Raw genomic sequence first — 25,703 nt, 5'->3', positions numbered from 1 at the left:
GATTGTGGTTGTATATAATTGCCTATTTACATAACTCTTCAGACTAGTATATCCCAGGACATCAAATTTGCTTTAGGAAAAGATGCACCAAATCTCTGTAACACCAGGAACATCAAGGTAAGCTTGCCTGTTCGACCTGAAAGCAACTGTTCTACAGATGAACAGGAGTTCTAAACCGTCGTCCTTTTGTTCTCCACATTAGGGTAGGTAACAATCTTTGTTTCTCAAAATACATTTGTCCCCTAAGTGCAGATAGTATCCAAAGGTTCAAGGTCTGTCAAACTCTGTCTCATTCCTCTGCAATTGCTTTGTTCAGTTTTAGGGAAGGACTAACACATGCCTCCCCTTTTACCACACACACGCTGTCCCAAAGTAAGATGGACGGATTGAGCTGGTTAAAGCTAAGTGGGATTCTCCTTATCAGCTCACAAGTTCCATACCAGAGCGGGAAGGTTGAATGTCTCTGCTATTGTAATACACCTTTGTGGGAGCAAACATTTCAGCACATTTCTGTTTTCCGTAAACTATAAAGACTGGGTTAAATGTCTTTTTGTGGAGGGTTGTCCATTTGTCAGTCCCAACACTGCATGTGTGTTGCTTTTGCTTTTCATGGTGCTACAGTAAATGGCATAGCACGCGCTATCCCAAAGGGACACTTCTCCATTGTAACTGCTCTAACAGCACATCAGTGAGCTTCTTCTAACTCCTGGAATATGGGAACGTTGACCTTGTCATTAATGCTGGGCTACACAGGGTGACCCATTCTTGTTGTCCTGTGGTGCTGTGTGAAAACAGTAAAAGGCGCTCCACAGTTATCTTGAGAGAAAAGGCCTCTTTGTGGAAATGTGCTGCTCAAGGTATCGTTTAGAAAGAACATCTTACAAAACAGCCGTTAGCCTCCATTTTAAACATATTTCCTGCCTAGTTATTAAGTGGCAGAGTAAGGTTCAAACAAGAGTCATTGGAGAGTCAGGCCAGCTTCAGGGAAGAGACACCATGGACACAATGGCATCAATTCCGAGTCCTCCAGAATCCTGCTACCTTGTAAGACTAAGTATTCCTGTGCAGAACAAGTATATGTGGACAGAGCATTCTTTATTTCTTAACTGATTTTAATTGTGTTGAATTTTCAACTGTGCCCATACTCTTTTCTGAAGGGTGGCCCTCTGCTTGGCCTACTACATGAAATTGGGCAACACTGGCTTTATAAAACATGTTCTCTCATTGTGTTCACGACAATCAGGTCAGGATACTACTTATGAACAGGTCCATTGGCACTGCGCCTTTCAGAGGTCAGTCACTAAAGGGTCCACACAAAACCCGATATTCTTGATACCACTGTTAAGAAGATGACGATCAAGGGAATGGAATCCACAGAGAGACAGCTAAGCACGTGGAGGTTATGATTGACCCCGGCAAGTTGTGACAATCAGTCCCACCAGTCTAAGCTGCTACAAGCAGTAGATGCAGAGGCTTGCAATGGCAGAGCATCCCTGCGTCCGTGTAGTGCAAAATACAACTGAAGCAGCACTTGTTATGCAAATGCAGAATGTTCCCTAAGGGATGCTCATCTCCAGAAGCTGTCGCTAGAACACAATTTGTGATTGTGAACCACTGTTGACATGTGCAATAGTGCAACTTGAGAAAGAAGCAAAGCAGGAGTCCAATGGCTGTGTGGTTTTGAATGAATCATAACGTCTGACATTGGTGTGGGAATCCCGCTAGACCATGTTCTTTCACCTGCCATGCCAGTACAGAAGGGGAAAGACAATATATAAATCAGGCCTGATCCTATCCCAAAAGAAGCAGTCCAGCCTAAACTGCTCGGTCACGGGCCTTCTGCAAGAGACCAGAAGCAAACCCAGACATGTTTCGGCCTCAGCTGACAGCATCAGCGAGGTGTAGCTGGTGTATCTAGGCGCAGCAGAGTCCATTATACTTATGAAAGAAGCACCTCTTTCTTTGTGAATGTGCTACAGTGTCTTCTTAGCAGCATTCTTAAACGCGAGTAGGAATTTTGTAAATGGAACCCAACCATGATTTAGCTTCGATAAGATGCATGATCCTTCTCTTCTTAATATCTTCACTACTCATCTTGATTAGCCTCACTACTCATCCTGGCAAGCCTTGCTACTCATCCTGGCAAGCCTCACTACTCATCCTGGCAAGCCTTGCTACTCATCCTGGCAAGCCTCACTACTCATCCTGGCAAGCCTTGCTACTCATCCTGGCAAGCCTTGCTACTCATCCTGGCAAGCCTTGCTACTCATCCTGATGAGCCACTTACGACTGAATCTCATTTGGTCTCCGGCGGCAGGATGAATGATTCAGTCAACCATCGCAGTGCTTAGAGCAATGAGCCTTCAGCATTGCATCTTCATCATCGCAAGTTAATGACCAGACGGCCAAAGCATCAAGCAGAAATATAAGAACAGTTTATGCATACTGCAGAATAATGGGGCATTCGGATTGGTTGTTTGCCACTGGCTCGATGCTCGTCCACTTAAAGCCAGATTCTCTCTTAAACAACCCTGTCCTCAAAATCAAGGATATGTCAGAGACAGCCACATAAAAAGGATCACTTCCCATTTTTCAGGTTACGGAGTAAGCTGTATCAGGTAATATTATCCCCACCAATAAAATTGCCATATTTATGTTTGTCGGGAAGGGCCATAGGCGATATTATTGGTGGGGATAATGTATGGGATAAATGGGAGCAGGTGTTGCAGGGGCATCAACCGCTCCCTTCAAAGAAATATGAGGGCTGCAGGCATGTCCCCCGCAGGTTCCATCGGTTAATAGCGCAGCAAAAGAATTCCGCTATTCTTGTATTGCAATATTTTTGCGGCGATATTAACACATGGACCCGGAGTAAGCACATTAGAAAGTATGCAGGATGTAAATACACAAATATTTTCCAATAATAGTAATCCACTCTTATGCTTTTCATTACATTAACAGCTTGATTGCAACGATTGTCTATGCTGGTCAGTTATCTATGAAGTCCCGTGGTATTGCATATGTGGATACCCCACAGGTTCTTCCGCTATGGCGCTGCCATGACTCTGTAGAGCGCTGCTGTACATCCTGCAGTGTTGCACTGTGGTGTACAGTGACTGGCTAACTGAGCCCATGTCGGTGTAGGGGGACATGTACTTCCATGTGGCTCGTCTGCATTTGGATGGGTCCCTTGCCTCGCCTTCCCACTCCTGTTATGCTCAGTGGTGCCATTGGTGCCCTGCCCCACAGGTGCTGTGGAGGGTGGCTGATGTAGCACCCCATCACTACACAACCCGATTGCCCTGCCCAGCTTCTGGGTCTACCGACATGTGTCCCTGTCCACTTGGTCATCTTGTGCTAGGCTGACATTTGTGCATGACTTCTCCTGGCTGCTTGCACAAGCCTCGGCACCTCTGATTACCTCAATCCCTCGATGTCCAGGGCCGTGCTGCATTTCTCCTCTCAGGCAGGGAGGACCAGTGGTTTTACTGTACCTCCTCCAGTTGCCAGGACTCCAACGCTTCCTGCAGTCCTCCCCATCATGTTATGGGGTACATTGGCCACGGCAGTCACCTTCTGGCTGATGGCATGCCAGGTGGCGGCCCTGGGCTGCCCTGAGGTTTTTCGCTGCCTAGTGCCGTACAGCTCCTCTCAGTGGGCAACAACCTCGTCAGTGAGGACCACCAGTTCTCCCTCAATGAACTTTGGCTTCCTTAAGCGATTTTCAGGCACCTTGCCTCAGGTCCTCTTCTGTGACATTTTGGCTTGTTTCCATGTCAGGATGGCTGCAGGAAGTGGAGATTCTGGATGGATTTAGTTTTTCAAGCTGGCCACTGCCATGCTTCCAATTCCGGCGATTACCTAATTTCTGGCGGCACCAATAGCGCCGGGATCACCAGCGGTAGCGCTATTAGCACCGATATTTCAGCAATAGCTCATATTTTGGTGCCGTTTCCACCAGGCAATAATAGCGTTAACGCCAGAGTGGGGCACGCGTTTATGCCAGGTTTTGATGCAGCGCTAATACCGTTGCACGACCCTGCAGTAATGCTATTTCCGCTCTGCTGAAATTGTGCCGGAATACTGCTGGACTTGCGATAAGGCCCAAAGTATTTAGGTAAGTCAAGTAGTGTTGGGTCCAATTTGTTGAAATCCATGAAATCCATTTATTTCACAGACACAGGCAAACATAGAAGTCCAGTGCGTTTCGATAAACAGAGACTATTGGTAACTCTGTATACCGCTAACAGTCATAACTTGTTATACAAATTAAAAAAAATATGAAAAAAGTGCCTACCTGCCTGTCTTTCTTTATCACTGTGACCACATCTACAACGATATACAAACATTTCTTAAATTGCATAAGTTAGTGACAAGTTGTCTTTATAATGACATTTCCAAAACAAATATACAAAGATGTAAGAAAGCATATCTGTAGCATTTCATGCATCTCTCTTGTGGCAATGTTAAAAAAATCAAGGATCTTAATTAGAATCCTATAATGTGAATATAAGTGTTTCTGATGCTCCACATATCCGGCTAGATTCTCTTCAAAAGTCTATTTAATGTGCAAAGGTATGGTACCTCCCATCTGAGTAAAAACTCTCAGAGCTAACCGGCCGCTGGAAAAAGCCAGTCTGACATGTCAACGTGGCATACATTAAAAAATGGCTCACTGCGTGCTTCCATGATGACATCATCGGCGTGATGATGTCCTCATGCTGTCCACGCAATCATGTGAACAGTGTACACTAGATATAATATTTTGCTCTTGAAGGCGCTCATCCCCAAAATACAATTGTAGACAAATAATAAGGACACACCGCAGTAGGGAATGAGACCAGGAGAATGGTTGTGAGGAGAGTAAAGTTTTATAAAGGTATATGCATGCAGAGGACTCTGCTGCTTCGAGAGCGCTCTGATCAATGCAGAATACAATACATTATATGCATTAGAATCGTCACTAGTGACGATTCTCTATAGGTACATCAAGTTGCATTGGAATTGGTGGACAATAAAGTTACAGTATGGCAGTATATCGGCCGGCTCCACATGATTGGCTGGTGCAGGGCTGTTACTTCGAGAGGCACATGGTCAGCTGGGCTCATTTGGGTGGTGTGAAGGTCAGGTCGGTTCCACAAGAAGAGGTCATTCTGTCTAAGCTAAGCTAGATGCTATCTGATGACATGCAATGAATAATACAGAATATAAACCATGTCCTAGTATGTGGGGACACCTATAAATTGAAGACACATATTTACACATTCCGGCCTCAGGCCTTTGTAGTCATGAGGGGTACGAGGGCCCTGACCACCAGGTGCATTATCAGTGGGCTTGATCTAAGATTTATTTGCCATGGCGCCCTAGTGCTTGAGTGAGTGAATTGATATGTGTTGGTTTAAGGCGGCATATATGATGACATGAGACCAGTTATATTGGGGGAACTCTAGGGGGATCAGTGGGTAAGGGTCACACTTCTGCTACATCAAAGAAACCATGGAGGGGCAAAAGGTTGAACCAGCAATAACTTCCAAAGGTGGGGGCGAAAGGAGCAAGAGCAGGTTTGTGGAGACGAATGGGTCACAATTGAAATTCATCGGCGGTCACACGCAGGGCAATGAGCTCAGAGGAAGGAAAAAAGAATACAGTTTCTGTTTGCAACAATTCGCACCAGAGCATCCATGAGAAAGAACCCTGGGTAGCTCAGACACGGGAGGACGAGGTGGGGGCTATCTTGCGTGTGCAGTGTGCAGCGCTGCAAAAGGGCAGAGGAGGCTTTGCAGGGCTCGGGTTGTGACCAAGTCCAAAAAAGGAGTTGAGTTATGCACAAAATGGAGTCCTAATGTGTCTTGCAGTAGCCCCGCTTCCACTGTAACCAGGGAAGGGCAAGGAGGACGTCTCCCCACTATTGCATGAGTATTAAGTCTATTTTGTGGCGAATGTACAGGGAGGGGGGGCAAATCGACCCTTCTTCCCTTACATTCCGTCCCTTCATTACATCTAAAGTAACAAATTACTTTTATTATTATTGCTTCTCTCGCCATGTTACACCTCCTTCACCGCTTCGTCCCAAGCGGGGGTTCCTTTTATAGGAGTGCACATCATATATATACCCCCATCCCCATCCAGGTCCAACCACACCTCCCTATACCATTGCAATTCCTGGGGTTCTTTGATAGTAGTGTGATAAAAGCTGTCCACCGTATTGATGGTGTTACAATATACAGCTGTCATACGAAATTTGGATTCAGGGTTATCTCCTGTCTGCATTTGTGCATCTTTCATTGTCTGCACTTTTACTGGACTGCCCATTGTCACCATCATCATCGCCCTACTATGCGTGGATTCTGCACAGCATCGAACGCCTACCTGGCACACACAAAAAATCAGCAACGAAAATACTATATCTGTAACAAGTATTTTCATGGCAGTTCCAAACCAGGAAGGGACTCGGTCAAAATTCGAGTCAAACCAATCGCTTGGCTGTATTCCACCTTCTTTCTTCATCCTTTCCCCGAGGTTGTGGACTGCAGTTATCACATGAGAGGGTCCCATTGTCGGCCTCAGCAGAAGGCACGAATGTGCAACATGCACTCCCGATTTTTTGGCAAACACTACCGTCCATAGCTGTGAGGAGGTCCAGGACGTAGAGGTTTTGCATGGTCATCAACTGCAGGGCTCTGAGTTCCACCTTGATGCTGTTGAAACCCTCTTCAGTGTTGTTTGCCAACAGGATCAGCTCCCACTGGATGATCTGGAGCCATTTGGCGTTTGCTTGCACTTGGATACTTAGCACAAGTGATGCAAAACATTTCTCTGCTGTGTTGAAAAGCTGGTACTGGTCCGGAATTTTGGGACAAATGTTCTGAGGATTCCTTGGAAATGTAGTTTGATGCTCCCTTTTAGTGAGACACTCTTTTCTGCAACTCGTCCTCTGACAGAATGTCATATGTGGGGGGTTCTTCGGCTGTTGACTGGGGTGCAGGAGATGCTCTGGCAGGCACCCTCTCCCCCTAGACATGGCTCTCTGGAATCACAAACCAGGGCGGAATGCAGTGTGGCCAGGGCGCAGTTACCTCTCCATGACGGTAGGAGGTGCAGGTACGCTTGTTTGCCACATACCCAGTAAGTGTCGATTAAGGGGGCTGTGCCTTTCTTCTTGTCGGGGAGGATACGTGTTTTATTGCAGTGTTTGTTTGAGCCCATGGACACTTTACCTTCGCCGTGGAAGCAAAGTTCATATTGCACTTCACTTTGAATCTTGATGGGTTTTTCGAGAGCGGTGACTCATGTCAGTTCGGCGATGTTCTCAAACCAGGCTGGAGTGCATGTTTTTTCGACCCATTGAAAAGGTTCCTCTGATAGTCCTCGCAGTGCCTCTGCTTTGCACATCACTGTCTTTTCTTGCCACCGGTTTTCTGCAAACATTGTCCCTATTATAACCAAAAATGGCTCCTTCACACAGAGCACTCCTCGAGGCTTGCTGAGACAGGTTTTCTCATTTTACAGCAGCTGTAACGTTACTGTGTGTGCTTGGAAGTACTTCGTCAGGTGAACAAGACATTGGGCATCCGCTAAAGGTGCTTCTTGGGGTATGAGGACCTTGGGCGTCCCAGCCGCGTGGGGTATTTAAGAGCAGACGTAGCAACTTTCATTAGTTGCCTGTTAGCCATGGCGCTCATATCAGAGTATCATTTGTTGGACTGATCAGGGTGGCGGGGGTCTTCTACTTCGTCTAATCCCAGGCCATGATAAGCGTTGTACCTTTTACGCTCCACTCCCCTTTTTCGTCTTCTGTTCCCCCCTAGATCATTGTGTAACTTTACAACTTTTGATAGTGTTTGGGAAAAATGCCTGACCACATTTCATTGTTACGTTCAGAAGTGCTCTGCCAAGGTTGTGGAATAGATTACATTTGTGGGGTCGGGTTTGGGATATAAAGTGCATGTACTTGCCATTTGAGGTAGGTTCGTTGGTTGTCTAACAGTGTGATTCTGATTCTTGTACAAAGAGATAAAATAAAGATTTATGGAGGCATTTTGGGCCCACATTACTTTAAACCTATTCCAAATGAGGTACGTTCCCTCTTGTACTTGTTTCCTGTAAAGGATTCCAATCGGGCGTCACACACCGGACCAGGACTCTTGCCCTTAGCCTATGATGTAGAGCTCAATTAGAACACTTTTTGTTTATTTTCTACGAATTGAGCTGGCACCCAACCCCTCTCACATCCCTTTTACAAATACCTCGGGTCACAATGGACCATGAGCCAGGCCGGTTTGTGGGAATACAATATTTATTTATTTTAAAATCAAAGAAAATCACACAATTGTAATATTGGGCAGCAATCACCGATGGGGTGATAATTACAATGTAAACTAATGAAATACACTTGGTTGACCTTCTACAAGAACATATCCAAAGCACAAATGAATAGGAGCACTTTTACTATTCGGATAGATAGCACCCGAGTTAAGATTTCACCCTGAAATGCTCCCTCAAACCCCAATGAATCCAATTTTGAGTGGATAGAAAGGAGCAGCAAGGAGTCAGGGATATTAGGCAGCAAACAGAATCAAAATCCGAACTTCCCTCACAAATTTTAAAACCCTTTGCAATTGCATAAAATGACAGTAGATGTAAATGGCATAGCTTTCCTTCCTGCTCCTCTTGCGCTTCTTCCCGTCCTTCTTGGGCGGCTTGGAGAGCGCTTTCTTGGAGCCCTTCTTGGGCACTGGGGCGGACTTGGCTGGCTCAGGCATGGTCTCCGGCTGACGTCCACGCTGTGAGGAGAGAGAGAAATGAGTAAAAAACGACAGTAGGAATTGACAAATAATTAAATGAATGTGCATTTGAATCAAGGAGGTAAATATGATTTATCATAGTATCAGGGATATAATATCACTAGCAACTACAAGGCAAGGTATCAACCAAGGGCATACAGTTCAGAAAGCAACTTGAAAGTAAAACCACAGTGCAGCCAAATCACACGTTCAAAAGTTGCAATTTACACTTTTTCAGTTTTAAATGTCAAAACGATTTATTTTTTAAACGGGTGAAATAGACAGAATCGGAATGCGGTTTTTAGGCTGGGTGATAGATGCACATCATAGGAACAATATAAAAGTGAAAGAGTGACTATAGCTGAATACCTGGATGAGATTTTCAACGTGGGAAGGGATTCGGTTTTGGTAAAATAAAGCAGTTAGGAAAGAAAATCGGTTTGCAGAGAAAAAGACAAATTTCACTTACACTAAATTTAATGGCTAGAAAAGAGGAACGCCGCCCATGAATAGAAAATTTCTGCTGCAGTTGTAACCCTTCATGCAGTGTGCCCCTTTTTATTAGGGAGAATTAATTTATTTAATCAAAATATTGCCAAGGACCTACAAGACAGGAGTGAATGGAAGAATGGCGCGAACGCTTAGAAATCAAGGACAGGATGCACAAAGAATTCTGACGGTTTTAAACAAGTTATCAGCGTATGGATAGGATTACTTAGAGAGTAGGACAAAGACAAAGTATCAAGATGGGGTATGCTATGTGGTGCTATGGGATGGGGAAATACTCACAAACCACACTTGAGTTTGGAATTTGGGACAGTCAACCAGGTTCTGGACTCAAAGGCTCTTGTCACACCAAGGCGGCGGACTCTCCTAGCAGAACAACAGCTGGGCCTGTCTGGTCACTGGATCACAAGGGTACAGTTGACATGCAGGTAGTGGGCAAAAAGCCGCTCTGGTCATAGGATACTCCCAAAAGTGTGCCCCAGCTTTTCCCCCTTCTCCCTGAGTTAGTGGGATTTTGTTATGGGGTTTAGTTATGAAGGGTGGTTCTGCCTGGATAGGAGGGCCTGAACCAACTATACCTTTTCTGGCAGTGGAGTCTGGAATCTGCAGGGTGGATCTGGAATGTCTGGATATGAATACGCAGGCACTGGAGAATTCAGAAGAGAGATTCAAGACCATTATAAAGCCCTACTGAACCAGAACCAACCTATACAAACCCTGCCCATCCACAAAACCATCAACTTCCCTAAATTCACCTTTAAAGACATCTCAGAATCTGAAGTTGAAGACATTCTTAAACACCTTAAACCATCGCAATGCAAGAGCGATGTATGCCATCCCAAGATTATTAAGGAATGTGCTGAGCCCCTTGCTCCGCTACTGACTGCCTTCATCAACTCATCATTTAAATCAGGCATAGTCCCTGACAGCCTTAAGGAGGCATAGGTCCGCCCCCTCTTGAAAAAGCCAACGCTAGATCCCTCACAGTCAAACAACTACCGGCCCATAACCACTGTTCTGTTTCTTCTCAAAATATTAGACAAGGCCGCTCACAATCAGATCCAACTATACCTGGAATCTAACTCTATCTTAGGAAAAAGACAGTCCGGATTCCACAAAGGGCACAGCACTGAAACTGCCCTACTAGACTTAAAAAATCAAATCATGCAAAATTTTGGACAAAGGCAAGCCCGCACTCCTCCTCCTCTTAAACTTCTCAGTGGCTTTCGACTTGGTAGACCACAAAACCCTCACCACACTGATCTCCTCCTTCCTAGAAGGTAGAGCAATGAAAGTCTTCTCAAACACAGCAAATGCAGCTCCCACTATCATTCACTGCAGAGTCCCACAGGGATCCGGTACTGCCCCAACTCTATACAATCTCTTTACTAAGCCCCTTTTTGATAATCTCGATGCACTTGGGATTGCATACACAAACTATGCTGACGATACCCAGGTGCTCCTTCCTCTTACAGGCACATAAGACGCTACAGCGCTAAGTCAAATCTATTCCACCATACAAGCATGGATGGCCACAAATGGCCTATGCCTCAATGGAGACAAGACAGAGATTCTTATTCTTGGCCGAAAGGCTACACTAGCTAAGCTAGACTGTCTCTACTCCAACTTTAGCATAGACAATTGCATCATCCCAGTCCTATCTTCGGTCAAGACACTAGGGGTGCACACTGATGTTACACTGTCCATGAACAAGCAAGTCAGCGCCATTGTCTCCGCCTCTGCCTTAAAGGCATGGTCTAGTAAAATTTATTATTGTCCCTACGGGTCGGCCATGTTTTTTTAAGCCTAAGTGGCTCGATTTTAGAAAACTTTCCTATGGACCTTGCCCGAGTTTTCGTCCATTAAACGCACGCGAAAACAAGCACCAGGGAGCCGCCATTTTCTGATAATCCTATCTTTTCCCCCATCGCCCTGGCTGACCTGCTTTTGCGGCACTAAATCAATTCCCCCGCCCCTGAGCCTGTCATCAGCAGACTCGTACCACCCATTTCACAACGCCAAAGCATGTCTTGTGTCAACATTCGCTGCGCTTCAGCTAATGACGTGTCGCCATGGAAATGGCAGGACGCCTCTTTCCTCAATAAGCATAAACAGAACGTTTCACAACACACAGCAGCAGATTGTCGATTCCATTCCTCTCTCTGTGTTACTTTGATTATTCTGTGACTCATTTCAGTGCTCTGGTCAGCTACCTTCGCCGCTTGTAGCCCGTGTGAACAGATACCAGTACCACCGCTATAAATTATTTTAGTTTGTTTAACACACAATGGCTACAATAATGCCCTACATGTACGAGCCTGAGTATACCGAGGAGGAACTACTGGAAAGGGAAGCACGCGAAAACGATGGGGATTCGGACGGCAGTTGGCAGGACGAATCAACAGATGAAAAGCCTGGGGCTAGTGGAATGGACGGCGTCTCCACCTGGTGCACATGCAATCGGTGCGAGCTAATGCCAACTGAGGACGAGAACTGCTGCTGCCGAGAAATCTCGGGATGCCTGGCCTACATTTCGGAAGGCGAGCCACGACCGCAATGCATCACCGACCTGCAGACTTCAGAGCAGCCTGCCTCACACGGGCCGTGTTGAGAATAATGATGGTGCTTATGCACGAACTTCGCGCAACTGTTCGTCCTCGTAATCCGAGTAACGAGTAAGTATACTCTGCTTGTCAGGCCACTCCTATTTCATGTTCTTCTACTATATCCAAAATTACATCTACATATCATTGTAACGCATGTAAGTCGTTCAATAGTGTGCATTGTCTAGATAGCATTTATCCGTGCAGAATGCCATTAGTTACAAGAATTGTCATTGACAACAAACGTTTATTAAACTTATCTTGGTCATTTAAAAACAGTTTGTTTCATTCCTTTTCACAGGTGGTACAGGCTGGTGGCCTATCATTCCTTTACATGGTGGCTCCACGGGAGGCTTGGACACCGCGTTTGAAGAGTGATACCCGCTTGTGCCGTTCGTGCCATTAGAGAAACGTTCCCGAGTGACAGCGGTCAGTACAGGGGATTTTCTCTCGCTGTGCTGCAACCTGAACTGTACAATGTTTAAAGTCTTGTATTTTTGTGTCATCAAAATAAGATACAAAATAAAACACCAGATATATTTTAACAACGGTTGTTTCGATTTTTTAAATGAATCAAGTGTGTCTCCATTCAAGGATGGACGTCAGACATCTGTGCTCCGAATGGGTGAAGGTCTGGTCGCTGTGAAGCAGGGTGGTCACCATCTATCTAAGCTAACATAACATATTCTCGATAATGCATGCACTAAATAACACTTGTTCAAAGTCTTTCAGTGGGTTATGTCTCTATAAAAGTCACACATATGTCTATACTAACAATTACCATTGGATTATACAGGCCTTAGGGTCTTGACCACTATAATAGACCGGTTGAAGTGTGGGTGTGTGCTCACAAGAATCTCCGGTGTGTGGCATTTGTTATTGATAAGCAACGATATACTATCATTGATTTAAAGACGATATACTATATATTGATATAAAGGCGGTTCGCGCCAGTGGATGCGCGCTGGCATGGGGGGCTGTCAGGGGTGCGAAAGGCCAAGGTGCCAAACTACATGTACACTTCAAAAGGTATCCCACGCCAAGGGGCCATCGGTCACATGGCCTCCTCAGACCCCGTGTCTCCAGCCAGGCCTCCCCTTGAAGCAGGCTGCCCCCCTGCAATCCACCTAAGTGTGTCTCCATTCAGCAGTCTTCCTGTGCCTTATCTGCACGCCCCAGGCCCATCCATCCCACCCCCCCTCTATCAAAGGCGATTCGCGCCAGTGGATGTCAGGGGCGCGAAAGGCCAAGGTGCCAAACTACATGTACACTTCAAAAGGTATCCCACGCCAAGGGGCCATGGGTCACATGGCCTCCTCAGACCCTGTGTCTCCAGCCAGGCCTCCCCTTGAAGCAGGCCGCCCCCCTGCAATCCACATAAGTGTGTCTGCATTCAGCAGTCTTCCTGTGCCTTATCTGCACGCCCCAGGCCCATCCATCCCACCCCCCTCTATCAAAGGCGGTTCGCGCCAGTGGATGCGCGCTGGCATGGGGGGCTGTCAGAGGCGCAAAAGGCCAAGGTGCCAAACTACATGTACACTTCAAAAGGTATACCACGCCAAGGGGCCATCGGTCACATGGCCTCCTCAGACCCCGTGTTTCCAGCCAGGCCTCCCCTTGAAGCAGGCCGCCCCCCTGCAATCCACATAAGTGTGTCTCCATTCAGCAGTCTTCCTGTGCCTTATCTGCACGCCCCAGGTCCATCCATCCCACCCCCCTCTATCAAAGGCGGTTTGCGCTAGTGGATGCGCGGTGGCATGGGGGGCTGTCAGGGGCGCGAAAGGCCAAGGTGCCAAACTACATGTACACTTCAAAAGGTATCCCACACGAAGGGGCCATCGGTCACATGGCCTCCTCAGACCCCGTGTCTCCAGCCAGGCTTCCCCTTGAAGCAGGCCGCCCCCCTGCAATCCACCTAAGTGTGTCTCCATTCAGCAGTCTTCCTGTGCCTTATCTGCATGACCCAAGCCCATCCATCCCACCCCCCTCTATCAAAGGCGGTTCGCGCCAGTGGATGCGCGCTGGCATGGGGGGCTGTCAGGGGTGCGAAAGGCCAAGGTGCCAAACTACATGTACACTTCAAAAGGTATCCCACGCCAAGGGGCCATCGGTCACATGGCCTCCTCAGACCCCGTGTCTCCCGCCAGGCCTCCCCTTGAAGCAGGCCGCCCCCCTAAGACCACGACATACATACGTCATTCATTCACAAACACACCCCTGTTTCTAATACTTTATAAACCACTTGATATGTTTAGTTTAGTTTAGTTTAGTTTATTATTTGTATAGCGCACCATACCCTGGAGTATCAGGGCGCAAACAGACAAGGATATGCTCAACTTAGTTACAGGTACATAGAAATCAGATGAAGGTACAGAGATGCGCTGAGCTTGGTTACAGATATGCTCGGCTAATTGCAAGTACAGGAAAAGGCAGGAAGAGTAGACCTAGACATCAGCAATATTACAGCAAGCAGATATGAACAGGGAGAGATCAAGGACAGGGGAGCAAGGAGCATGCTCCTGTTCACGTAATATATAGTTATATACAGTAATGTACAATGTGACAAGTGGAGTAGTTAGCTGTCGTTGGCTCTCAGCCACCTAGTGAGGTTTTGTCTAAATTTTGCGAAAGGCTGAGGTTCTCTAACGTCATGGGGGAGGGAGTTCCATAACTGCGCAACCTTGACCGGGAAGCTATTTCCTCCTATAGTGGCAAGTTTGAAACGCGGGACTTGGAGGCAGTTTGCGTTGGCTATTCTGGTAGGTCTGGAAGAAGTCCTTTTACGTAATCTATCCATGAGGTAAGGTGGAGCTTTGTTGTTGATACATTTGTGGGTGATGTCTCATGAGAACATCTTTGTGCTTTGCAAGTCAACTCCTGAACGTGTTACCTGGCAACCACTGAGATCTACGCTAATCTGCTCGTCGTCGTGCTATCCGTGAGCTTCTGTGACCGCTTAGAGCAAACCCATCAGTGTGCTACCTGTGGCCACCCACCTATTCTCCTGCAACATACTGCTCTGCTTGCTGAATCCAACTGTTTGTTGGTCAAGGTAAGGCCATGTATCCTAGTCATATTTCGCAGATTTTTAAATTTCTATCTATTTGCGAGTAGAGTACACAATAGTGCTATGTTCATTGGTCTCATTGCTATTGACTTGAGTTTCCATTGCTGTGCTATCAATAGATCTATTTATTTTCATCTGTGTCTATTGTCATCGAATTGCACCCTTCGGGGGTCCAGTCTATAATGTAAGCATGTTTCCTTCTCTTGCAATACAGAACATCCAAGGGATGAGTCACATGTTCAGTTTTTAGACACATCATTTATACATTTCTGCAACTTATGCAAATACTAAGCCACACATAATGAACTGATATAGTTCCTGCGACCAAAACAAACCTTGCATTGATCATTGTATGATTCATTTACTTTTGTATCAAATCTTTATTCTTGAAGATTGTATAATAATGTTGATATTTACTTTTCAGATTTATCAACAATGCCTGCCTGTTCGATTAGCGGTTGCCCTTCGAAGACCCATGCGAAATCTGAAGGCACTAAAATGCATGTATTCCCGAAAACTGTTGATCGAATAAGAGAATGGGTCAGACATTGTGGATATCCACTGGATGCACTGGAAAGTAGAGTCCAACAAGTCTTACAGGACAAGAGGGGTGATCGATACCACATCTGCAGCCGGCACTTTTCCTTGGACATGTACACAACATCTTGGGTAACAAAGAAGAATAAACGGCGAACGACAAGGAAATTGCTCGAAAACGCTATTCCCACTCTATTCGTCCACATTCCGCCACTGGTGAGTCAAGTGTCCGGATTTAGCTTTAGGCCTTGCGGTAGTGTGTAGGTATCCGAACGGATTAATTGATATTGTAGGTGTTCTATCCCTTGTAATAATTTCGATATTGATAGAGTGTATAGTTTTTTGAATAATGACATTTACCAATATATTCTTTTTCGATTTCATAACCCACAAACGCAATGTATATATATGGGAACAGGGAACTGTGCTGTATTGAACATTTTTCAAGTATTCTGTCGGCTTACATGGCTATTCTTAATATTGGCATTTCATTATCAATCATTAATTTACCTTTACAACTTCTTGACTATCCCTTGAATCTGAAACAAGAACATTCTACATCCTTGACGTGGTCGCAGTTATCAACCACTTCTAGCGCGTATCAGGTAATCTTACTAGGCTAATCCGCTACAGACTTGTTTTATGCATGTCAAGTAATATTTTTATTTTATTGTGTAATCATTTTACCGAATGTTTGGTTAGTGCTTTCCAATTGATATACACCTTAGTTATCGTCCACTGGTGTTTGTTTTCAGTTATAATTAGTGTTATCCATACTAATGCAAGTACTGTCTTTCAGGGAGATGCTGAAGCGTCCGCCACATCTACAACATTTGTAGATGTTCTTCACCAGCAGGAGGTATGGATACTGACAGCTCCATCGAGCGTCATCATCAGAGCTGTAATTCTTGTCGTTTGATTGTTCTACACAATGTTTCATTCGTGGTTAGCCGTTGATATGTCCCTGTGCTGTCGACCCCAGGTGTGTGTTATGTTTTCACTATTGTAATCCTCACTAATGCAAGTACTATGTTTCAGGCAGTTGATGGAGCGTCAACCCCTGCACTTGATGCAGAGCCTGACATTCAAGTAATTCCAGGGGAAGTGGAAGCGGGACTAGGCGTATACGAATCAGCGCAACAGCTTTCGGAAGTGCGCACTACATTTGCAACATCCATAGATTCTTCAGCAGCACGAGGTATGGATAATGACAGCTCCATCATGCGTGATCATATAACGTGATTCCATTTGCTATACTTTCTTCCCTATTAACGCAAGTGCTGTGTCTCAGGGAGACGACGAAGCTTCCACTACAATCACACCATCCAATTTAGATGATGCAGATGTAAATAAATCGGAGAAATAAGTCGATGAAATGTGATCATATTTAGATTTTCCTTGATTCTTTTGGACAATGCATCATTTGTGGTTATCTCTTTATATGTACCTGTACGTTCGACCCCAAGTGTGTGTTATGTTTCCAATATTGAAAACCATACTAATCCAAGTACTGTGTTTCAGGGAGACGACGGAGCTTCCACCACAATCACAACATCTCATTTAGATGATGCAGATGTAAAGGAATCATTGAAATAAGTCGATGAAATGTGATCATATTTGGATTTTCCTTGATTCTTTTGGACAATGCATCATTTGTGGTTATCTCTTTATATGTACCTGTGTCGTCGACCCCAAGTGTGTGTTGTGTTTCCAATATTGAAAAGCATACTAATGCAAGTACTGTGTTTCAGGGAGATGCGGATGCCTCCTCTCCAATACAACCATTCATGGCAGTCCATGCAGAGCCAGAGGTATGGATACTGACAGTTCCATCGAAATAGATCATCACTGGTCGAATACTTGTCGTTTGATTGTTGCACACAATGTTTAAATCGTGTTTGGCTATTGAGATGTACCTGTGTGTTCGTCCTCACGTGTGTTTTATGTTAGCAATATTTTGATACATAGTAATGAAAGTACTATGTTTCAGGGAGACGATGGAGACTCATTCCATGCTGTCTATGCGGATACAGAAAATATAGTCGTTGTAGCGCAAGAGGAAGGGAGGACATGCGGAAACGAATCGGAGCTACAGCGTGCAGATGTTGAAGGTCGAGTCAAAAAAAGTTGCAAAGAAAAAAAAACAAAAAAAGGTTAGTTACAAACAGTTCATAACTTTAAAAAAATGTTTGTGCTGGGGACTATTTTATGTTTTTTTCCAGTCAATTCTACTACACTCCATCTTTTTTTTTTTTTTTTTAATTTGTTTATTGCATTTTGTAACAATACAACCAGCAGGGCCTCAATGCGGCCTCATATAACTCCCTTAGAACACTCTCCCTCCCTTCTTTACCTCCCTCCCCCCCCTCCCGCCCATCAAGACCGTTGCAAACTACACCATAAGTTATATATGTTTTTTTCAAACTGGAATGATCGTGCTTTCGCCCGAGGAGTCCACCATCTTGGGGCTGAATAGCGTCACTGTGAGCTCCACCCATTGCAGTAGATCGTCAGAGGAGTCCTGTCCTTGTTGACGTTGGGCGATCTCCCAAGCCCCTGTTTCGGCCTGTGTCCATTTGCGGAGGTCTTCCCACCACGTTGCTAAGCTCGGGGCCTGGGGGCGTTTCCAACTCATGGTGATGCGTCGTATATACATTAGGTCCTTTAGCCTACTCAGCGGCCTATTTTTACTCTTCCTGGGGTATCTTCCCAGAATACATGCTCTGGGTGTTTGCACCTCCAGGGTGATGTCGGCCTCGGCAACTTTGTTTTTGATTTGTGCCCAAAAGGACTGTATAGTGGGGCACCCCCAGAACATATGGGTCATGTTCGCCTGGGGTTCGTTACACTTGGGGAATCCTGTGGTGCTGGCTCCGCTGAATCTAGAGATGATATCTGGGGTGAGGTATGCTCTGTTCATTATGTAGAATTGTATTAGCTGGAACCTGGCGTTTCTAGATACTTTTTGTGGTATCTAGTGATGGTTTGCCACTCTGCTTCTTCGAATTGCTGTCCAAGTTCCGTTTCCCACTTCGCCTTGCACTTGAGGTCATGCTGGGCAGTGTTGTAAAGCAGTGTTTCGTAGATCCTAGAGGTCTCATGGCCCCCTTCTGCTGCCGCCAGTAGGCTTTCGATCCCTTCGTGTCCGGTGTCTAAGTTTTCCGTTGATGGCCAGCGGGCAGCAAAACGTTTTACCACAGCGTTGTGTAGTAGGAACTGTCCCATGTGTATTCCTGAGGCTTCATGTAGTTCAGCAAAGGTCAAGATGCCCTATTCATCCACCAGGTCCCCCAGGGTGGCAACGCCGCATAGCTTCCATGTGTCCCTTATTATTTTCCGACTCCCCGGTCTGTTTGCCATGATTGCAGCTATCGGAATCTGTGGGGAGTAAGGGTCTTTTAGGTCCCTAGCTTTGCAGGCTCTTTTCCAAATCTCGATTCCGAGTTGGATCAAATGCGTATATCGGTGTTTTTGGCCTGACTCAGCCCACAGCAGGTCTCTTAGCAGCATTTGGGTGATTCCTGGCTGCAGCAGGCGGGTGTCAGTGGAGGCGTCGTCTGCCATCCATTGAATCACATGTTTCAGCTGTCCAGCCAGATGGTAAAGTTCAAAGTTGGGGACCTTTAGGCCGCCTTTGTCATAGGGTCTCTGCATCGTGTCAAGGGCGACTCTGTGCTTTCCTTCTTGCCATAGGAATTTCCTGCAGAGCTTATGCAGGTCGTTAAAGAATTGACGTGGTATATTGTATGGCACGTTTGTGAAATGATAAAGCACCCTGGGTAGTGCTACCATTTTGAGCAGTCCCACTCTGCCAGCCACCGATAGTGGGAGCCTGCCCCAGAAGTCCATTGATTTCACTAGGCTTTCCTTAGCTCTGATTGTGTTAAGAGCGTGTTCCATATTGGGGTCTCGATGGATCGGGATACCCAGATATTTAAAGGAGGTGGGTTCCCATTTTAAGGCTAGTGTGGGGAGCTCGTTGGCCCCGAGCCCGCTCATGGCCGCTAGGGGGAACAGGCAGGATTTACTGTGGTTGATTTGGATCCCCGTAACTCTGTGAAACCCTTCTAAAGTCTCCTATATATAAGGCAGTATGTATTCGGGGTTTTTCAGGTAGAGGAGCATGTCATCTGCATACATAGAGAGTAAATGGGTTGCCCCGTCTATCTCGATGCCCGTGTCTCCATATTCCTGCCTAATGTATGCTGCAACAGGTTCGATGGCAATAATGTACAGCATAGGGGACAGGGGGCAGCCCTGTCTAGTGCCTCGGGATAACCTCCATTTGTCTGAAAAGGTGTTGTTGATACGCACCCTGGCTGCTGGGTCGGTGTAGATGAGTGTGACCCATTTAATGAAACTGGGCCCCATTCCCATTTTGGATAGGGTAGCTAGTAGCCATTTCCAGCGCACCGAGTCGAATGCTCTGGAGGCATCTAGGGACGCTACCGCACCTTTCTCTTGTCTACCTTCGGTGCTGTGAATGACATGGTGCAGTTTCCGTAAATTTTCAGTGATAGTCCTGCCTGGCACGTACCCCGTTTGGTCTTGGTGGATTAGGATCGGGGTGGCCCTGCGCAGCCTCATAGCTAGTATTGCCGTCAGGATCTTGCTGTCTCCTTTTAGTAGGGACAGGGGTCTATATGATCCACATTCTGTGGCATCCTTATTGGGCTTTAGCAGCGGGATGATGGTTGCTTCGCTCATGGTGTCCGGGAGGTGGCCTAATTCATATGCCTCATTGAACACTTGGGACAGTAACGGGGCCAGTGTATCTACATAAGTCTTATAGAACTCTCCTGGGAGTCCATCTGGTCCTGGTGCCTTCCCGGTAGGTAGTGATCTGATGACGACTGCCACTTCCTCTGGGGTGACGGGGCCTTCTAGGGACTCTGCTGTTTGTTCCTCCAGGTGTGGTAGCCTTATGATATCTAACACATCCTCTATTGCCATGTCAGTGGGCGGTGAGGAGTCTACATAGAGGGCTTGGTAGTACTCTGTAAAGGTGCGGTTTATGTCTTCTCGTGCGTGTATGTCTAAACCGTCTGCATCCCGGATGTGGCAGATGGGTTGTCTAGGGGCTTCTCGCTTATACAGCCACGCTAACAACTTTCCGGGTTTGTCACCTAGGGCATGGCTTCTTTCGATGTGTTTGGCATAGCTGAGCCTACCGAGCGCCTCCCAGTGTTGCAGGCAAGCCTGCTTTAGTTCGACCGTTCTGCGTATGTGGGCAGGGTCCGATGAGGCTGCAGCTTCTAAGTGTTTTAGCTCGTCTTCAGCACGCGTCAGTAGGGAAGTGATGGATTTTTGGGCTCCCCCGGCGGCGGCTATCATTTCCCCTCTGATCACTACTTTATATGCCTCCCATGCAGTGCTGATACGCTGGACACTATCAATATTTATCTGCCAGTAGGCGGATGTACATTGTCGTATTTGTTCGCAAAAAGTCTTGTCTAGCAACGCCTCGCTTCGGAGCCTCCATGTGGGTATAGGGGGCCTGGGTGCGGTTAAGGACCATGTGGTTGTCAAGGGGGAGTGGTCCGATAGCACTCTAGCCAAATATTGAGGGTCCTCAAACGTGTCTAAGTGTTCATCACTGACTAGTATGCTATCTATTCTGGTGTGTACTGCGTGCGGCGGTGAGTAAAAAGAGTAAACTCTACCTTCAGGGTGCTGTGCTCTCCAAAGGTCGCTTAGGGCATATTGTTGTGTGAGGGCCTTTAGTATTTTTGCAGGAGGGGAGGGCTGAGAATGTTTACTGTCCGATCTATCTACACATGGATCCAGGGTGCAATTGTGATCTCCTCCCCATATTAACGTGCCATTCCGGCATGGACTCAGCCGAGTGTATAATGAGCGAAAGAAGACTGTGGCGTCATGGTTGGGGGCATAAGTGTTGACCAGGCAGAGTTCTCTACCCTCTATGGTGCATCGTATCAGGACCATTCTACCTTTGTCATCGATGTTGGTGTGTATCACCTTTATGGGAATGGTGGGGGCTATCCATATTAGCACTCCCCTAGCATAGCTAGAGTATGTGGTACCTATTAAGGTTCCTCTCCACACTCTGGCCAACACTGCTAATTTCCGTGCGTTCAGGTGGGTCTCTTGTAATAGGGCAATGCCTATCTTGTGGCGTTTAAGGAAGGTGTGGACTCTGTGCTGTTTGATATAGCTGCTCAGCCCTCTGACATTCCATGTCATTACCTTGATCGTAGTAGCCATGAGTGTGGATTGGGTAAAAGTTCCTGGGTGGGTCGCGCGGTGGTGCCAGGCCCTGAGTCTGTTAGTCTGCCATGCGGCGAGCGGTCATGGTGGGTTCTCTTGGCATCTTTTGCGCGGATTAGTGGTGTGTAGTGGCTTTGTCGGTCTTGATCTTCCCTGTCCCAATAAACAATAACCTTCAACTGAACTTGTAACGTAACACGTCTAGCGGGGTATTCCCCGTTCTGACTTTCCCGTTTCTGCCCCATGGACCTGGGTCCCTAGGTGCCCTACGGGTGGGTGAATTACCCAAAAAGAAGATAGTTCCGGGGCGAGTGTAGCTTCACCTTCTGATGTCGCAAGTGTGAGTTATTCCGTGGCTGGGATGGCTCCGGTTGCATCTGGGTTGCCGCTTGTCGTAGTGTAGTTCTGAATGCCTGGTAAATTCTGCCTCGGGGTGGTGTGGTCGAGCGCCTATGGCTCGGGCGGTTTTGGCTTGCGCTGCTTCGGTTCCCAGTCGGGGATCTGCGCTCTGTCCATCCATTCTGCTATTTCAGCTGGGGTATCGAAGAAGTGGGCTTTATTATTGTGTAGGACCTTCAGTCTGGCCGGATATAGAAGCATGTATCGCAGTCCTGCATTTTTCAGTCTGGCTTTGGTGTGGTTGAACAGGGCCCTACTTCTTTGGACCTGCAGGGTGTAGTCGGGGTAAATGGCGACCTTCACAGAGTCTCTTTGTATGGAGCCGCCCAGCCTAGAGAAGGCTAGGATTGCCTCTCTGTCCTTATAGTTCAGTACTTTAGCTATTATAGGCCTGGGTGGATTTCCGGGGGCGGTCGCCTGGCGAGGGATCGGTGGGCTCTTTCGATGGTAAAGCCTTGTGATAGCTTTCCGGCACCGATTTCGTGTATAAGTAGATCCTCAACGTAATTCGTGGGGTCATTGTCTTCGATTCCCTCGGGTAGTCCGATGATTCTGATGTTACTTCTGCGGGCCCTTCCTTCGGCCTCGTCGGCTCTGTCTTCAAGGTTCTTCACCTTCTGTACTAAGGCATCTACTTCTTTTGAAAGCTGCGCTTTGGACTCAGAGTATTCTCGTATTTGGGTCTCTAGAGTGTCTGTTCTACTGGCGATGGAGCGCACGTCTTGCCTAAGTAGGTTCAAGTCGATAGCCACCGCGTCTATCTTGTTTTCCATGGTTTTCTGTAGGGTCATGATGGCCTCCAGTAGTTGTGAATTCGCTGGTTCGGGCGCTTCAGTGTTTGGCGTCTCTCCGCCCGCGTGGGTGGCATCATGACTGGGTGCCCCAGAGGCGGTAAAAGTTTCCATGGTGGTTTGTCTGTGCTTGCTCGTTGCGTTTTTGGCGGACATAGCTTGAATGGCAGGCCGCCTAACGAGGCCCTTAAAGATTTTTGGTGGTGATAGGAGCAGCCTATCTCTTGAGGGTGCTGTGTTGAGGAGGACGTGGTCCGACGTGGCCCGGATGCGATGTCCGCTCTCCCCCGGCGATCCACGGGAAGGCCGGGGCAGGAGGGCTCTCGTGGCACCAAGGCCTTGCAGGGAGGACTTTTGTAGGGGTGTGTCAGGAAGGCACTCCGTGGCTGCGGGCCCCCGTGCACTAAGTTACGGGGAATCGTCACCCCGCTTCGAGGTATGGCCCGACTGGTATCTCGTTTGGTATTCGGTCGGCACCCTGGCCACGGGAAGTCTCACTTCGCCTCTGCGGTCCTGGCCTATATCAAGACTATGGCCAGAAGCATTGGAGATCATGGCACCAAGGGGGTTGCAGTCTGTATCCTAGCACCGGGCCCTGATGTTTGCTCGGCCTTGCGCTGCCAGCTACACTTGTTCTGGTCGTTGGGGGTGACTTCACCCTCTGTCGGCTAGTCTGGGTTTGGTTGGACTGGGGCACACAATGTCCGTGTCTCCCGCCCCCGGCATCAGCAGTGTGCTGCCCAGCGCTCGGTACCCAGGCGCGAGGCCCTTCAGGTCCCCTCCCCCGACTCCTTACCGCCTCTCACGGCCTCTTCCCGGGCTTGATCAGAGGTCCCGCGTTGCCTCGGGTGCGGTGAACGCCTTGGGCCAGCTGTCCCTCGTCCTCCCGCCCCTCGTCTCCGGTTCGTGTTGCAGTGGGGCGAAGCCTCAGTCCCGGCTCCTCCTGTTCGCTGGTCTCACGATCTTCCGGGAGGCCCACTGGATCCCTGTCCCAGGCTGCTTAGCAGGCGGAGGGGCGCCGGGTCGGCCCCGTGCTCCTCCCTTCGCACTTGTCGCGCACCACCTCACCAGGCCCTCCTCCCTCTCCGACCGGGGGGCACCTGGGCACCGTGTCTCTATGTGCTAGTTCGGGTCACTCGGCTGCATCGACCGAGTGACGCGGGTCTGGTGGCTTCTCAGTACACGGCGCCAGCGTCCGCAGAGTGACGGATGTCTAGGTACCGCCATTTACTGGCCGCGGCGTCTCTCTTTTCCTTCGCCGCGGTGCTTGAACGGGTGAACGGAGCCGCTTCAGGCTTCAGTAATGGGTTCCCCAGGCATTCGTGGTCCGATGAATTAACTTTCTGTTGCTTTATCGATCAAGATATGGAGTTAGCGGCGGATCGTTTGTCGTATCATACGGACCTCACTCGAAGCACAGCATCCTTACATGGCGGTTAGCCACGCCCCCACTACACTCCATCTTGTGTTTAAACTGAACATCCCTTTTCCAATCTCTCCTCCAGTTACCCGTGGGTGTCAGAACTATACACACACAGACAGTGAAGCGAATGAGAGATGTGGCTTGCCAGACGGTGTACACTATGGAGGAACTATTAATTGAGGCGAGGCGTGTTCAGGCTCGAGATGCTCATGTCCAATGGCCAGAACATGAATTAACTGTGTTTGGAGACTACAACAAAGTTTCATTGGACCATAGCTACAGTGCGACCGCACCACCACAAGAAGATGTTATTGAATGTATTGAAGATAGCTCTGAAGTAGTTGCAGATAAATTCACACAATCTACACCCGACAAAAATTTGCCACCAAAAAACCTGTCGACATTGTTGTGTTCTCCCATCAATGTTGAAGTAATAGATGTTGAAATAACAGAAAATGAACCAGCCGCAGCATCCATAGACGCATCAGAACTTGATATCAGCGATATTACTTTCCAATGTGTTGAAATCTCCACAACGTCACAGGCCGAAACAACGTTGACGCAGGATGACAGTCTAATGAAAGAGAGCAAATACATTGTATTCGACAGTTGTTTGATGGAAATTATAACTATGCTGAAATGTGTGCATTCCATTAGAGGGAAAGTATGTGGGAAGCCATTGATTAATGTGACTCGTCAAATAAAAGGCGGTAACGTCAAAATAAATGCCGCCTGTAGATTAAATCATGGTCTGCACAACCGATGCTGGGGAAACTGCCAGCAGGCAATCTACTGTGTGCAGCTGCATCACTTTTTACTGGCTCCAGTTTTAGAAAGTTAGAGGCTTTCTTTCAGTTTGTGGGACTCCATTTCATTTCTAAAGCGCTGTACTACATATACCAATGTGATTATCTGTTTCCGGCCATTAGTGATGCTTGGAAAATTGAACAATTGTCTCTAGCAAGTACATTCGAAGGCAAACGATTCAGGCTAGCCGGTGATGGACAGTGTGACAGCCCTGGATTTTCTGCCAAGTACTGCACCTACCACTTTCAGGACATGGATAGTAAGAAAATTGTGAGTTCGGTGGTCGTGCAGGTAACACAATGTACATCGTCAGTGGCCATGGAGAAACTAGGATTTATAAAATCAGTGGAATATCTACAATCAAGGGGAATGCACATCGACCTCATAGCCACGGATAGACATGTTTCAATTGCCAAGATAATGAGTGAGCAGTTCCTACATATTAAACATCAATTTGACGTATGTCATCTTGCTAAATCAATCAATAAGAAAATCTTGGCTGCAGGGAAAAAAAAGGTTTTGAAAGTATTTTGCAGTGGTCACATTCTATCACCAACC

At 47.2% G+C, this 25,703-nt stretch overlaps 1 protein-coding gene across 1 annotated transcript in view; it reads right to left on the bottom strand.

The window, feature by feature from the left end:
* Nucleotides 1-8,272: 8,272 nt before the first annotated feature.
* EPM2A (EPM2A glucan phosphatase, laforin) overlaps nucleotides 8,273-25,703 on the bottom strand; it is a gene marked incomplete at its 5' end in the record, with an annotated part of 1,251,062 nt that continues 1,233,631 nt past the window's right edge. Inside the window, 1 exon segment of the mRNA XM_069606724.1 lies at nucleotides 8,273-8,783. Within this exon segment, the coding sequence (XP_069462825.1) occupies nucleotides 8,755-8,783 (29 nt within the window). The 3' untranslated portion in view covers nucleotides 8,273-8,754.

The sequence above is a fragment of the Ambystoma mexicanum genome, chromosome 4p, assembly GCF_040938575.1.
Source record: "Ambystoma mexicanum isolate Mex_15411 chromosome 4p, UKY_AmexF1_1, whole genome shotgun sequence".
Classification (NCBI taxonomy): Eukaryota; Metazoa; Chordata; class Amphibia; order Caudata; family Ambystomatidae; genus Ambystoma; species Ambystoma mexicanum.
The sequence above is the reverse complement of the archived record's forward strand: the minus strand, read 5'-3'. Positions and strand labels throughout refer to the sequence as shown.